Source organism: Mobula birostris, chromosome 5 (assembly GCF_030028105.1).
Source record: "Mobula birostris isolate sMobBir1 chromosome 5, sMobBir1.hap1, whole genome shotgun sequence".
Classification (NCBI taxonomy): Eukaryota; Metazoa; Chordata; class Chondrichthyes; order Myliobatiformes; family Myliobatidae; genus Mobula; species Mobula birostris.
Window position 1 is genome coordinate 11,295,653 of NC_092374.1, and position 14,679 is coordinate 11,310,331.

Here is a 14,679-nt window from a genome sequence, read left to right on the forward strand (position 1 = left end):
ACATCAAAGCCATACTGAACAGGAAGAGGAGGGCATTCTGAGATGGAGATAGGGAGGCGAAGAGGCTGGTTCAGAGGGAACTAAGGGAGAATTTGGCCCAGGGCGACGACTGCTACAGGAGGAAACTACCTCAGACTATGTGGCATGTGGAGTGGTATGAAAACAATCACAGGGTATAAAAAGACTAGAGACCAGGTGATTGAAGGGGACTGGGATAGGGTCAACGAGTTAAACTGGTTTTTCAACGGGTTTGTTGAGGAAGCTTCAGTTTACCCCTCTACAACCCATCCACCCACCAGCTCCTCCCCCCTCACCCCTTGCCTTCCGTCTCTCTCCAAGGACATCGGAGAGCCAACAACCACAGACGTGTGGACTGGCACTGCTGAGCAGGTAAGGAGAGAGCTCAGCAGACTTCATCCCAGGGGTACTCATGGTGTGTGCTACTCAACTGGATGCAGTCTTTCCATACGTCTTTAATCTAAGCCCGAGCCTGAAGAGGGTCCCTGTGCTGTGGAAAACATCCTGCTTAGTCCAGTACCCAAGAAGATGTATCCCACCACGCCCAGTGATTACAGACCAGTGGCACTGACCTCACATGTTATGAAATCATAAGAAAGACTAGTCCTGATGCACCTCCTGACCATTGTAAATGGATCACAGGGACCCCCTGCAGTTTGCTTACCAACTATGTATTGGAGTTGGGGACGCCATTACCTTCCTGCTTCAGCGGGCTTACACTCATCTGGATGAGCCAGGCATCATCTCTCCAGTACTTTTAACACCATATGACCTCCTTTACTAAGTTCACAGAGATGCAGGTGGATGCTCCACTAGTGTCCTGAATTACAGACGGCCACAGTATGTTAAATTGCAGAGCTGTGTATCAGGTATTGTTTAACAATGCAGGGGCACATCAGGGGATGGTCCTGACTCCTTCCTGTTCACTGTTTACACTTCGGACTTTAGATACAGCATGGATTCCTGTCACCTGCAGAAGTTTTCGGACGATTCGGCAGTTGTGGGCTATATCAGCCACGGTCAAGAGGCTGAGTGAAACTTTGTTGAGTGGTGTGGGCTAAATTACCTGCAGCTGAACATCACTACGACAAAGGAGTTGGTGGTGGACCTCTGGAAAGTGAAAACACCCTGTATTCTCATCTCCATTAAGGGAACGGATGTAGAAGCTGTCCAGGACCACAGATACCTGGGAACTCACCTGGACAATAAACTGGACTGGACTAAAAATACAGATACTCTGTACAAGAAGGGACAGTGCTGACTATACTTCCTGAGGAGGCTCCAGTCATTCAAAGTCTGCAGTACTATGCTGCCGATATCCTATGACTCAGTGGTGGCCGGCATTCTGTTCTGCATTGTAGTCTGCTGGGGCAGCAGGGTGAGAGCAGCTGACACCAAGAAGATCGATAAGCTCATCAGGAAGGCGGGTTCTGTTCTGGGGGTGGAACTGGATTCCCTGGTGGTTGTGTCTGGGAGGAGGATGTTGCAGAAGCTACAGAGCATTATGGACAATCCCTCTCCCCCCTCCATGACATACTGGAGAAACAGAGGAGCACCTTTAGTAACAGATTGATTCTACCTAGGTGCACCACTGAACGCCACAGGAGATCCTTTTTCCCTGTGGCTCTAAGACTCTAAAACTCTAAAACTCTTCCTCCTTAAGTATATTAGTATATAGTTTCATTGCACATCTCTATTTTGCACTGTTATTTTTTTAATGCACATTTTGCATTTTTTCATACCTCAGTGCTTACATTTTGGATTTTAAAGTGTCTATTTCTGACTGAACATCGTTGCAACAATAATTTCTTTTGGGATAAATAAAGTTTTATTTTATCTTGTATTAAAGGTGATACAGGGAGATTTTCGGGTGTGCATTGTGGGAGGAGGATATTAGAGGCAATTCAAGATGTGTTTAGAAAATAGGGCAGTGTATATTTAAACACATTCAGAGAGTGATTAGAGAATACAGCACACAGAATATTAGAGGGATTTCAGGGTGAGTTTAAAGGAAAACAATCCTTAGGGTATTGGCGGATTCATGGGGTGTTTACAGGATGCAATGTGGAGAATATTAGAGCGAATTCATGGAGGCATTCAGCCGGCTGATGGGGTAGTGGCATCAGCGCCGGACTTAGGAGTGAAGGCTCCTGAGTTCGAACCCAGCTGCCACCCCTTTCCATCCGAGCTAGCAACTCAACCTCATAAAAAAGAAATTGCCTGCTACAGAAACATCAACAGTGAAAAGTTGATGGCTTCTGCTCTCTTGTGAGTTTAAAAGGCAATTTCCTTTCCATGGAGGCATTAGAGGACCTGATGCGGGGGTATTAGAGGGGATTCAGGGAGTGCTTAGGACACGGTGCAGGGAATGTTAGAGGATTCAGGGAGTGTTTAGGACAGTACAGGGAATGTTAGAGGGGAGTCAGGGAATGTTTAGGATACAGTGCAGGGAATGTTAGGGGATTCAGACAGTGTTTAGGACACAGTGCGGGGAATGTCAGAGGGGATTCAGGGAGTGCTTAGGACACAGTGTTGGTTGACCAAATCTAAGAGTCACAAATAGTCTCTAATCACTAACTGATGAATTTGCAAGAGGTCTTTTTACCTATTGCAGGCCAGACTGTAGTTCTTTTTGTCTACTTTCATTGTCCTTGATTCATTTGAATGCACTAATTTGTAGACCGTAGTTCCTGTGGTCAACACCAGAGAGTTTGAGAATGTGGAAGGGTGGTACTTGAGGTAAATGTTTGGTGTAGAGAAGGTGGAAGAACACAGGTTGGATGAAGTCCTTGGGGAGCATAAACAACATGAACTGTTTGGGCTGAATGGTCTGTTCTCATGTTGTCTAATAAGGCTCTTCCTATAGTTTGACTTCTTTAACTTCATAGATGGCCTTGGAGTGCGAGCTTTAGAAATGTTGTACTTGGAGTCTTAACAGTTGTTTTTAACATTCACGCAATCTGTATCTACTGAAACTGGTCTAATACCTGATGTTGCATTTTACAAAATCCTTTGCAGTGTGTGGAAGAAATCCTTGGCTATCTGAAGTCCTGTTTCTGCAGGGAACCCATGGCAGCCACTGTCTGTGTCCAGCAGGTAAGGTGTAGTCTTGTTTAGAATAAGTTGCGGCACGGTAGCATAGCAGTTAGCCTGATGCTACTACAGTGCCAATGACATGGATTCAGTTCCATCACTGTCTGTAAGGAGTTTGTACGTTCCCTCTGTTCCTGTGTGCGTTCCCACTGTGCATTCCCTCTGTGCGTTCCCTCCGTTCCCACCTGCATCTCTGTTCCCATGTGCATTCCCTCTGTATGTTCCCACGTGCGTTCCCTCTGTTCCCACGTGCATTCCCTCCATTCCCACGTGCGTTCCCTCCGAGTGCTCTGGTTCCCTTTCACTTTCCGTGGGTTAATTGATCACGTGGGTGTAATTGGGCAGCACGGGGCCATTGGGCCAGAAGGGCCTGTTACCGTGCTGTGCCTCTAAATAAATGAATAACATGTTGCAAATGACATAAATTAATATGCAGAAATTGCACACTGTGCCAGCTATGATGCCAAATTAAACTAAACCTATCTGCCTGCATGTCATCCTTGTCCCTCCATTCCCAGCATGTGCCTGTCTGCTTCCACCACCACACCTTTCCTTCCTCATGCTCCAACAAATAAATGTAGCCTTTGTTTGGTAAATTGTATACTTGCTGAGTGGCCTTGAATGTAACATTTGTTTCTTACCTGCGTTTTACTCAGCTTCTGAAGACACTGTTTGGGACAAACCTTGCGTCGCAATATGACAGCTGCTCCTTCCACCCCAGCAAGTCGCAAGGAAAGGTGCAGCGCCTGGGCTCGTCCAGCCTAAGGCCGGGGCTTTACCACTATTGCTTCATGGCGCCGTACACCCACTTCACACAGGCACTGGCTGACGCCAGCCTGAGGAACATGGTCCAAGCAGAGCCAGAGCAGGACACGTCCGGGTGAAGCATCAATTGTTATTACTATGTTACAGATACGATTCTGCTGATGTTCAAAATCTGGAGAAACTCAGCAGATCAGGCAGCAACTATGGAGAGGAATCTATTAGGAGAGGACAGTGGACCATGGAAGAAAGGGAAGAAGGAAGGGAACCAGAGGGAGGTAATGGGCAGGTGAGGAGGAAAGGAGGAGTGAAAAAGTAATCAGAATGAGGAATTAAAACATGAAAGAGGGAGGGGGGTGAAATTCTTTCTTCTGTCCACTTCCTTTCCAGTCCCATTGAAGGGTCTCAACACAAAATACCGACTGTTTATTCCCCTCCATAGATGCTGCCTGATCTGCAGAGTACCTCCAACATTGTGTGAGTGTGTTCTACTACGTTACACCTGGATTTTGAAACAAGATCAGATTGGAAGTTCTGTGAACAGTTCTGATCTCCATATTATACTAAGGTCCTGACATCTGCCCACCACTCACTTAATAGTTGTGGTTATAATGTGCACCACTCGGAAAGCATTGCCCACCATGTTCAAATTCAGCTGAGCAATTGCTTCTTGTGCATGGCAGTGATGTAATCTCTTTCTTTGTGCAGATAATTGATGTTGAAACACTTTGTGGTATTTATCATCATACCCTATCCCACCCCAGAAAGGTGCACAGGGACATCTTGAGAATATCTGTCTCAATCAACTGGGAAGAAACAGGAATTTGGAAAAAATGGGGCTGCTTCTGTCTTTTAATTGCTTGCTTAAAACGTCTCTGCCTTGTGTGGTGATGATTTAAGTGAACTCTGATTTAAAAAAAAAACTCATTTTCTTCCTGTCCCACCCTGTAGCTACCACTGAGAGTGATAAAATGAGCCACAGCTCCTGTGAAGGTCTGCGGTCAAAGTGACCCAGAAGCTTTTAGCCACTTTGCAGCCCTGTGGACTGAGAAATCTCGCCAAGCTGAATCATTGTATGGCGGGTATTACACACTGATTTAAAAAAAATGCTGGGAGATTCTAGTTGTTGGATATATTTAAAGTGGAGGTTGATAGATTCTCGTTTAGTGAAGGAAAAGGCAGGAGGATGAGATTGAGAGGGATAATAAATCAGCCATGATTGAATGATGGAGCAGACTCGATAGGCGAGTGGCCTATTTCTGCTCCTATGTGTTATGGTTTCAAGAAGTGCTGGCCTCAGAGGCAGTTGGGAAGTCTTAAGGTGGCCAGATCACTAAATGACAAATCAATCCTCCCAATGGAAACATAGCCAAGTACGGGCTTAGCTATGTGATAGCCAAAAAGAAAATGACGAGTTAGATTGAGAAACCAAAGAAAACTTTGTAGAGACTTTGTACAATGAATTGCTTTAGGTAAATCCATAATAATAAAATGTTAATTAATCTTGAAATGATTTTCAGCAAAGTGACACACTTCGTTAAAAATCCCAAACTTATACGTCTTTCTTGGTTGCTTAACTTTTAGTTGGTTTGATGTGCTGCAGAAGGTTTCATCACAGGTGAAGGTTGGCATGATGAATGTGACAAGGCATCGAGCTGATAAGGTATGTTCTGTTTCAGTTGTCATACAGAGCTTTCGTTAGAGAATGGATAGGGTGACATAGTGCTGCAGTGGAGGATGGAATGTACAGTACTGTGCAAAAGTCAAACATGTATAGCCAGGCTGCTTAAGGCTCTTGCACAGTAATGTATTTGTCAACATGGAGTGGAGAGTGAGTTTGTAAATCTGGGAGGAACAAAGGACGTTGGGAATGGCGAGGGTGAAGCACCGCGGGAGGGGTGTGGTACAGGTGGCAGAGATGGAGAGACACACTTAGACCTGAGACACCAGGCAAGGTCTCTTAATTCCAAACAATTGCTTTATTGATCATTATAGAATGTCTGTTTGGTGCTTCCCATGTCCTCCCTTCTCCCTTCCTCTCTTCCCACTCACGATTCACCTTTCCCTGACCCCTTCGCACTCTCAGTCCACAAAGGAGACCCACATCAGAATCACTCGCATGTCATGACATTCATTTGTTTTTTGCGGCAGCAGTACAGTGCAATATATAAAATTACTACAGTACTGTGCAAAAATCTTGGGCACCCTAGCTATACAGTATATACGTGCCTAAGAATTTGGTACAGTACTGTATGTGGGTGCTTAAGTGGATGGGGAAACATTCATGATGTAGGAGATCATGGTCTTGACCATGATTGTTCTTGGCAATTTTTTTCTTATGTAGCTGGTTCAGCAACGGCCTGTTTGTGTGCTATATTTTTCTATGACTCTGACATCCACCCCTGTACTTCACTCCAATCACCTAACATTGTACCACCTCCTATCAACTACTTCCATCCTGTGATAAAGTCTCTGGTAGTCCACTCCATCTATGCCTTTTATCATCTTGTAGGCCTCTATCAAATACATCTCATACTCACTTGCTCCAAAGAGAAAGGCACAATCAATCCATCCTTAAGACATGCTCCCCAATCCTGGTAAATCTCTCTCACTAAAGGCAATGTGGTCAGCATGGATGAATTGAGCTGAAGTGCCTGTTTCCATGCTGTATAACTCACTCCACAAATCGGTCATATCCTAATAATTGATGCTGCATTCCAAATTTCAACTGGTACAGCAAATGCAAAAGATCTTTGTCTGATACAATAGATGCCTGAGACCGTGCGATAGTGTGCTTCATGTAAGTTATGACACTGTCGGTTCCTCTCAGTTTATGGTGCACTGTCATGGGGCCAGAAAGCAGTCAGATTTATTATCAGTGACTCCTTTTGTGGCAGCAGTACAATTACAATAAATTTTTTAAAAAATACCAGAAATAAAGTAATTATCAAGATAGTTTTCCTGAGTTCATGGATCGTTTAAGAAATCTAATTATAGAGGGGGAAAAAGCTTGTCCTGAATTGTTGAGTCTGGGTCTTCAGGCTCCTGTACCACCTTCCCAGTGGTGGTAATGAGAAGAGGGTCTTTAATGGTGTACGCAGCACCCCTTGAAGATGTCCTTGATGGTGGAGTTGGTTATGTCGATGATGGAACTGACAGCATCTACAACTCTCTGCAGTCTCTTACAATACTTTTCATTAGAGGTTCTATACCAGGCTGTAATGCAACTACTCTCACCATCGAACGACTGTAGAAACTTCTAAAATTCTTTTGGTGACATAATGATTCTCTTCGCTCTTAACAAAGTAGAGCCTTCATGATTGCAGCTTTGCGTTGGACTGAGGATAATTTTAAGAATACCTAGGCACTGAAGTAATAATTTTTGTTTGATATCCTGGCCAGAACACCCAGATTGGGCAGCAACAGAATTAAAAGCAAGCAAACGGGCACTTTAAGACAATGCACATTGACAACACACTTCAAATTGTGATCGCTGAATGATGTGCTTTGAGCCATTCTAACGTGCTTAATGTGTTCTCTCTTAAACTTTAGAATACGATTCACAACTACATCCGTCTCTTTGAGCCTCTTGTCATCAAGGCTTTGAAGCAGTATACCACGACCACATCAGTTCACCTGCAAAGACAAGTGCTTGACTTGTTGGCTCAACTGGTACAACTCAGGGTGAACTACTGCCTGCTGGACTCGGATCAGGTTTGTGTCTGCTTTAGTTAGAAACAGTAAGCCGTGGCAGAAGTCAAAGGAATGTTGAGTGGGGACAGAGGATAAATTGTTTTCATTTTATTGTCATGTACAGTGAAAACTATTTTGCATTATATCCATACAGACCATTTCATTACAGCAGTGCATTGAGTTTATATAAGGGAAAACAATAACGTAATGAAGAATAGAGTGAGATCTGATTCATGAAAAAACACAAGGGTAAACTAAAAAGAATGCAAGGTGATTTAGGACGTCGATCAGTACAGGCCCTTCAGTTCATGATGTTGTGCTGGCCCTTAACCCTTCCCGCTAACATTGTCCACCATTTTTTTTTTATCATCCATGTGCCTGTACGTGCCCCTAATGTATCTGCCTCTCTCGCCACCCCTGACATGGTATTACACTCTGATACATTACCCCCCCCCCCCATATAATTTCCTCCAATCACCTTGAATTGTTTGTTCTGCCATCAGGCAAACGTTACAGGAGCATCAAAAACCACAAGGCTACTAAACAGCTTCCTCCCACAGGCAGTCAGACTGCTAAATAGCTGCTCCACCTGACTCTGCTTTGGACACTTTTAACTGATTTTAACGGACATGTGGCCATTGTGTTTTACTATTTATTGTTATGTTTATTATTTAGTGTTGCGTTTGTTATGTTATGATTGCACTGCCCCTGAGAAACGCTGTCTCATTCTGCCCTGCAGAGCTGATGTATGGTTAGAATGACAATAAAGTTTTTTGAATCTTGAAAATTATGACCCTGGTATTTGCCATTTCAACCCTGGATTCAAAAGTTCAAAGCTTAATTTATTATTGAAGTATACAACTCTGAAGTTCTTCTTCTCCAGATAGCCATGAAGTCAAGAAAGAAAAGAATGGCAGCACGATCAACAACCCCCAAGTCCCTCCTCCCTGCACAAAAAAATGAACCAAAGCAGAACAGGCTCATCGACCCCCATAATCCCCCTCTCTCGTACACAAACAAAGGAGAAAGATTGGGCAAAAAGACTCAGAATATTAAAAAAAAACTATAAGACTGAAAAAAAAAGTCTATAGTCCAAGTCCAAATCTAAAACACAGGAAAACCTGGGTATCATTCACCCAGACACCAGGGGGAGGTGTTAGATAGGCAAGGAGAAGAGGTAAGAAGGGAGCCAGAGTGGAGAATAGAAGAAAAAGGGAGGGGGAAAATTACCTGAAGTTAGAGAAATCGATGTTCAAGAAAGATTATTTGCCAATTGTGACTGTTCTAGCAGTGTTTGGTGTACATATTTCTGGTCAGAGTTCCCCATCTCGTTCTTACTCAGCTGCTCATAGCAGTGCAACTAGTGTTGAAATAATACCTTTTTTGAGTAGCACAACTTGGAAGGAGGAGGAGAAATTGCAAGATTACGGTAATCAGTCATAGTCCAAGGAGCTGAAGAGCCTCCAAGAATAACTGCCAAACTTGCTCTATGAAGGACGTTAGGTTCTCAGTAAAGTAAGGAGTTGGCCAGGAAACTAAATTCTGTTGCCAGAATTTCTTGGACCGATTTCTTTCATTCACTGTTCTAATCTGCTTTACTTTATTGTAACAAATAGAAAATGCTGGACAAACTCATCAGGTCAGACAGCATCTGTGGAGGGTGGGAAGAAAGAACGGACTGAAGAAGGGGGAATTTTATAGGAGAGTAGAGTGGACCATGGGATGAAGGGAAGGAGGAAGGAAACCAAGGGAAGGTGACTCCTTCCCACATCTCCTTATCATGTGAGGTTTTCACTGAATCTGCCCAGATAACGTTTCAGACTTTGCTCTGCTTCCCTGTCCATATTTTGCAAAGCTTTTGTCTCCACACCAGTGGGTACATTTCACTTAACAGTTTAGGCAGTAAGTGCTGTTGAACCATTTTCACTCATGGAAGGTTAATACCCAGAGCATGATCCAGGTGTTTATGCAGCTGTTGTAGGTAGGCCAGCTTTGTCAAAAGTACAAATTGAAAGCAGCCATCGCCCTCCTCTCTTCACTTTTCTCTTTCCCTGTCCAGGCTACTTAAATTGACTCTAGTCATCATGAGCTTGTTTATTACAGGACACAAAGTCAGTGCTTAAATCTTATAGAGAAGTGTAGTAAACAGATTATACGGTGCTATGCTTCTGTAATAATCTCAAGGTTTCATTTCTGAAACTAACGGTATAATCTTCCCTTTTGAACAGTTGCAGGTAGATTGCACTTTAAAATATTGTTACTGGATATCTTCTGGGAAAGGAACTATTGTTTGTTAATACCGAACCATAGAGGAAACAGGCTAAGTGCTCTTGTTCCATAAGATCTTTTCACTCCATTTCACTTCAACTTCTATAAAAATCGACATGAAACATTGACCTGTTCTCTTTCCACAGATGCTGCCTGTCCCACTTTCCATTTATGGAATTTTGGGTTGTTATTTTTCTCTAATATTATTAAACTCTACTAGTCGTTTCCCCTTTATCTACTTGTTAGCTTCTTCTTTGATAGTTATTCAACCGCATCTCATCGATTGCGTGAATGTATGAGTGCGTAAGCAGCCGATAGATCGCATGGTAAATTGACTGGGCTACCTACATGAGAAAGGCTTTTGAGTGTGCATGTTTTTTGTCTTGGCAAGCCTGGTTTGTTGCTCCCTCACTAAACTGCCTAGTGTCTACCATTCAAACTCGACTTAGTAAAAACCTTTAATCGTATGTACTGCTCAATTGTAGTTCTTGCTCCATGCATATGTCATGATTATTTGCTCTAAAGTGCAATTCCCTGGATAAAGATGCAACTCCCAGGTTCCTTACAGGAGTTATTAGTGATGGACTCACAGTACATATAGTAGGCCAGCGGTTAGCACAATGCTATAAAAGCTTGAAGCTATCCAGAGTTCAGAACTCAGTTCCGTGGCCATTCTGTAAGGATTTTCTGTGCGTCCTCTCTGTGGAATGCGTAGTTTTTCCCCAGGTGCTCTGGTTTCCTCCCGTAGTTCAAAGACGTGCCAGGAGGGTTAAATGGTCATCGTAAGTTATCTTGTGATGAAATTAGGATTAATTGGAGTTGTCAGGAGTTACTGGGGCAGTGTGGCTTGAAGGGCCTAGTCTGTGCTGTATCGCTAAACTTCAAATAAATAAACAAATAAATAAAGCTCTTATTTTTGGTTATCCATACTACTCCTGTATTGTGGCCAACTGCATTTTTCCTCTCAGTACTCCAGAAATAAGAGCTGTAAATATAACGGTTTAGGAACTGGAGTAATACAATCCCTCCTTGAGTCTATAATTTCCATAATATTATGACTGATCTTTTGCTGGCCTTAAATCAACTCCAAGTAGTCCATCATTCAGAAGCTTATCCGTGAACATATTCAAGGACTTGTCTGCCACATGTCCAAGCAGTAGATCATGACACTTTCAGAAAATAAATTCTTAATCTTTCTGACTTTACCTGATCCTTTATTCACCTTCTTCCTTCCACTTCCACCCACTACGAAAGGAAAATCCTCTCAACAATGCAGATAGCCTCCAGAATTGTTTGTTTCCGGGGAGCGGAGGCACAGCTAGCTCAACATTTCTACATGCACACAGTGGCCACTGTATTAGGTACAAACAAGAGAAAGTCTGCAAATGCTGGAAATCCAAACAACACACACAAAATACTGGAGGAACTCAGCAGACCAGGCAGCATCTATGGAAGAGAATACAGTCTGTTGTAAAGGTACACCTGGTTGTTAATACAAATATCTAATCGACCAATCATATATTAGCAACTCAATGCATAAAAGCATGCAGACATGGCCAAGAGGTTGCTGTTGTTCAGATCAAACGACAGAATGAAAAGGAAATGTGATCTAAGAGACTTTGTAGTACTAGATGGGATGGTTCAGATCTCTCAGAAACTGCCAATCCCCTGGGATTTACATGCACAACATTTTCTAGAGAAGTACAGCACAGAAATGAGCCCTTTGGCCCATCTAGTCCATGCCTTGCCATTTAAACTGCCTATTCCTGTCAACCTGCAGCGCACTATACCTCTCCATTTACCGAGAATGGTGCAATAAAACAAAAAAATATCCGGTGAGCGAAAACACCTTGTTAATGAGAGAGGTCAGAGGAGAATGGCCAGACTGGTTCAAACTGACAGGAAGGCGACGGTATCTCTGAACGCACAACACATGGAACCTTGATGTGGATGGGCTAAAGCAGCAGAAAACCACACCAGGTGCCACTCTTGTACCTAATAAAGTGGCCACTGAGTGTAAGTCACATCCTCCAGAATCTTCTCGGAGCCACCTTTCATGCAAATATGTTCCTCAAGCAACAGATGAACACTAATAAATCCAAGCATAAATTTCAGAAGGACTCCATTCATAGGGACTAATTGGAATATGGAACTTAATACCACACAGACTGATTAATGTGAGTGATGAAAATTACTTCAAAATACAAGAAGGCGCGAGCAAACTTGGGGAACGTGTAAAAAAATATTTGTAAATTAACGTAAACATTGGTGTGTTTCATTGGAGGTGGGTGAAAGGGGATGACTGATTGAGAAAAAAGGAGATGGATTCTCAAGTAGCGACTAAGTTTACAAGTGTTAAAAATGCAAAGAAGGCACATAGAGAAATAATATTCAGAACATTCAAAAGTAAGTTATATTAAACATACAATTATGTTTACACTGTACATACAGTGGTTCCAGTTTTTCGGGGCTCTCAGTGTAGTTTGGTCCATTTAAGCAGTTGCTCCAGTTCGCTGACATTTCATGGAAATAGTTAAAAGGTATATATAAAAAGAGACAAACTACCATTTAACTGAGTAACAAATTATGTATTCAAATAAAATACAAAACAAGTTAAAACACAACAAATGCCACAGTACTATATGTTGAGGTACTAAATGTTGAAGTAGTGAAATTGTTTTATTTTCACTCTTGGCCATTCCTGGCATTTCCAAGCCTGAATACTTGAAACTGCAGTGAACGAAACAGTTCTGAACTGTGTTACTGCTTATGACTCGCCATATGTCAGTGACAAAAATGACTGCTTTTTGAACACGAGCACATTCAACTGACGCTATTTAAAAACTGATCATTCTAAGCACGGTGTAGTGTCTAATGGCCACACAAGTGTTTGCATCTGATGCCAGTTAGAATCTGTTTGGCAACAATCTGCTGCCTCAATGAACCAACATAATGTCCTAAATAAAATAAGGCCCAATTAACCAGGATCCACTGAATAGTAAAGGGTTTTACATGAAATATTTTGTATATTTTATACTGTAAAGTTATAACTACAGAGAAATATATATATTTTTTATATATACACACACACACACACACACACACACACACACACACACACCATATAGATTAAAGTTATATTGGACATTCTCATCTTGTGATAATGCACAAACATCTTTATGATATGTTGCATAGCTTGTGCTCCTATCCCTGCCCGCTTCTTCGTATTCTGGCATCTTCCCTCTTCCTTTATCGTCCTGTTGAAGTGTCTCAGCCTGAAATGTCGACTATTTATTCCTCTCAGTAGATGCTGCCTGACTTGCTGAGTTCTTCCAGCATTTTGTGTGTGTTGCTCTGGATTTCTAGCATCTACAGAATCTCTTGTATTAACCATACTGTTTATGCACTTAGGATATGTTACACAGGCAGGAAGCAGGACACACAGCACCATAGTAAAGTATATTTACAAATTTTAAAAACATTGTAAAGGATACAGGAGCATTGTAGAAACTAAAAAAGAAAGGATAATATTGTAACTGGAGCTGTATCTATGAAGGAAGAGAGGACTGGTAATTAAAGTGATCATTGGGTAAACATGGGATTGATGTTTCTACTGTTGGAGCTGGATTTTGAAAAACTAGGAGCTTTACTTGTAAGATGGTCACTAATAACTCCTGTAAGCAATTTGGGGGTAGCCTCTTTATCTGGGGAATGGCACTTTGGAGCAAATAATATAAATGTATCAAAGGGGAAGCTAACAAGTAGGTGAAGGGGAAATAAGTTCTCGAGTTTATTAATGTTAAAGAAAACTAACACAATTCTGTAGACAGCAAATGGAACTGGCAGCATCTGTGGAGTGTGAAACACTGACCTGTTTCTTAAACACAAGAGATTCTGCAGATGCTGGACATTGGAGAAATACGATAAATGCTGCTGGAATTCGGCAGTTCAGGCAGTATATTTGGAGAGGAATAAAGAACGTGATCAATTATTATAGAAGATGAGGTGAAATGGAGTGAAAAGATCTTGTGGACCAAGGACATTTGGCCTGTTTCTGCTGTAAATTTTATGTAATGGAATGACTGATTTAGTTATATTCTCATTGTAGGTATTCATCGGGTTTGTTCTAAAGCAGTTTGAATACATAGAAGTGGGCCAGTTCAGGTGAGTATGAACATCTTGGGATTTGTGTCCAGTTTTATTTTGACAACTGTTAACTATTCGTGCTTAATCATCCTATTTACCAGCACTTGGTCTACAGCCTTCTATGCCTTAGTGATTCAGATGCTGAAACATTTTCCCTGAGGTCCTCTTGTTTTTACCCAAGTCTTAATCTATCCTTCCCCTTTCCTTTCATTTTCTGCTTTGAGAGGACTTTTGTTAACACAGGGTGTGCTGAACAATCACAGTTTCTTCTTTACAGCAGACACGAGGCTAGTTTGCCAACTTCTGCTCCTATGTAACTTGGAACACACTCACTAGCATTTATAGTATCACATTGCAAATGGAATCACGTTGTGCCATTATTCACTCTCTAGACAAATCAACTGCAGAGTGTTGAAAATACTGCCCATATCTGTTCTTAAATTCCCATTTGTGTATTCTGAACCTGTACTTTTTAGTAATGATTGGGGTTTGATTTTTTTCCCACTTATTTTTCATTCTGTTGTTTTTTATTTTGCAAAATTTTCAGATTTAGGGAAAAAATGGCATTTGGATCAATTTTAGTTTTATGTAATAATCTGGTAAAATTTGTGCTGATAAATAATACATGCTTTCAAAGTTTTCCACTGTCACTACCTCCAATGTGTTTTTGGGGCTGTATCTAAGGAAGGATGCTCTGGC

General features: G+C 42.0%; 1 protein-coding gene across 2 annotated transcripts in view; it reads left to right on the forward strand.

Annotated features, from left to right (window-relative positions):
• The window catches only part of htt (huntingtin), a 223,446-nt gene that overhangs the window by 115,643 nt on the left and 93,124 nt on the right, over nucleotides 1-14,679 (forward strand). For both annotated transcript variants that reach the window (XM_072257615.1, XM_072257617.1), the window contains exons 27-31: nucleotides 3,037-3,114; nucleotides 3,768-3,991; nucleotides 5,458-5,536; nucleotides 7,426-7,587; nucleotides 13,943-13,998. In XM_072257615.1, the coding sequence (XP_072113716.1) occupies nucleotides 3,037-3,114; nucleotides 3,768-3,991; nucleotides 5,458-5,536; nucleotides 7,426-7,587; nucleotides 13,943-13,998 (599 nt within the window). The remainder of the gene's footprint in view (nucleotides 1-3,036; nucleotides 3,115-3,767; nucleotides 3,992-5,457; nucleotides 5,537-7,425; nucleotides 7,588-13,942; nucleotides 13,999-14,679) is intronic.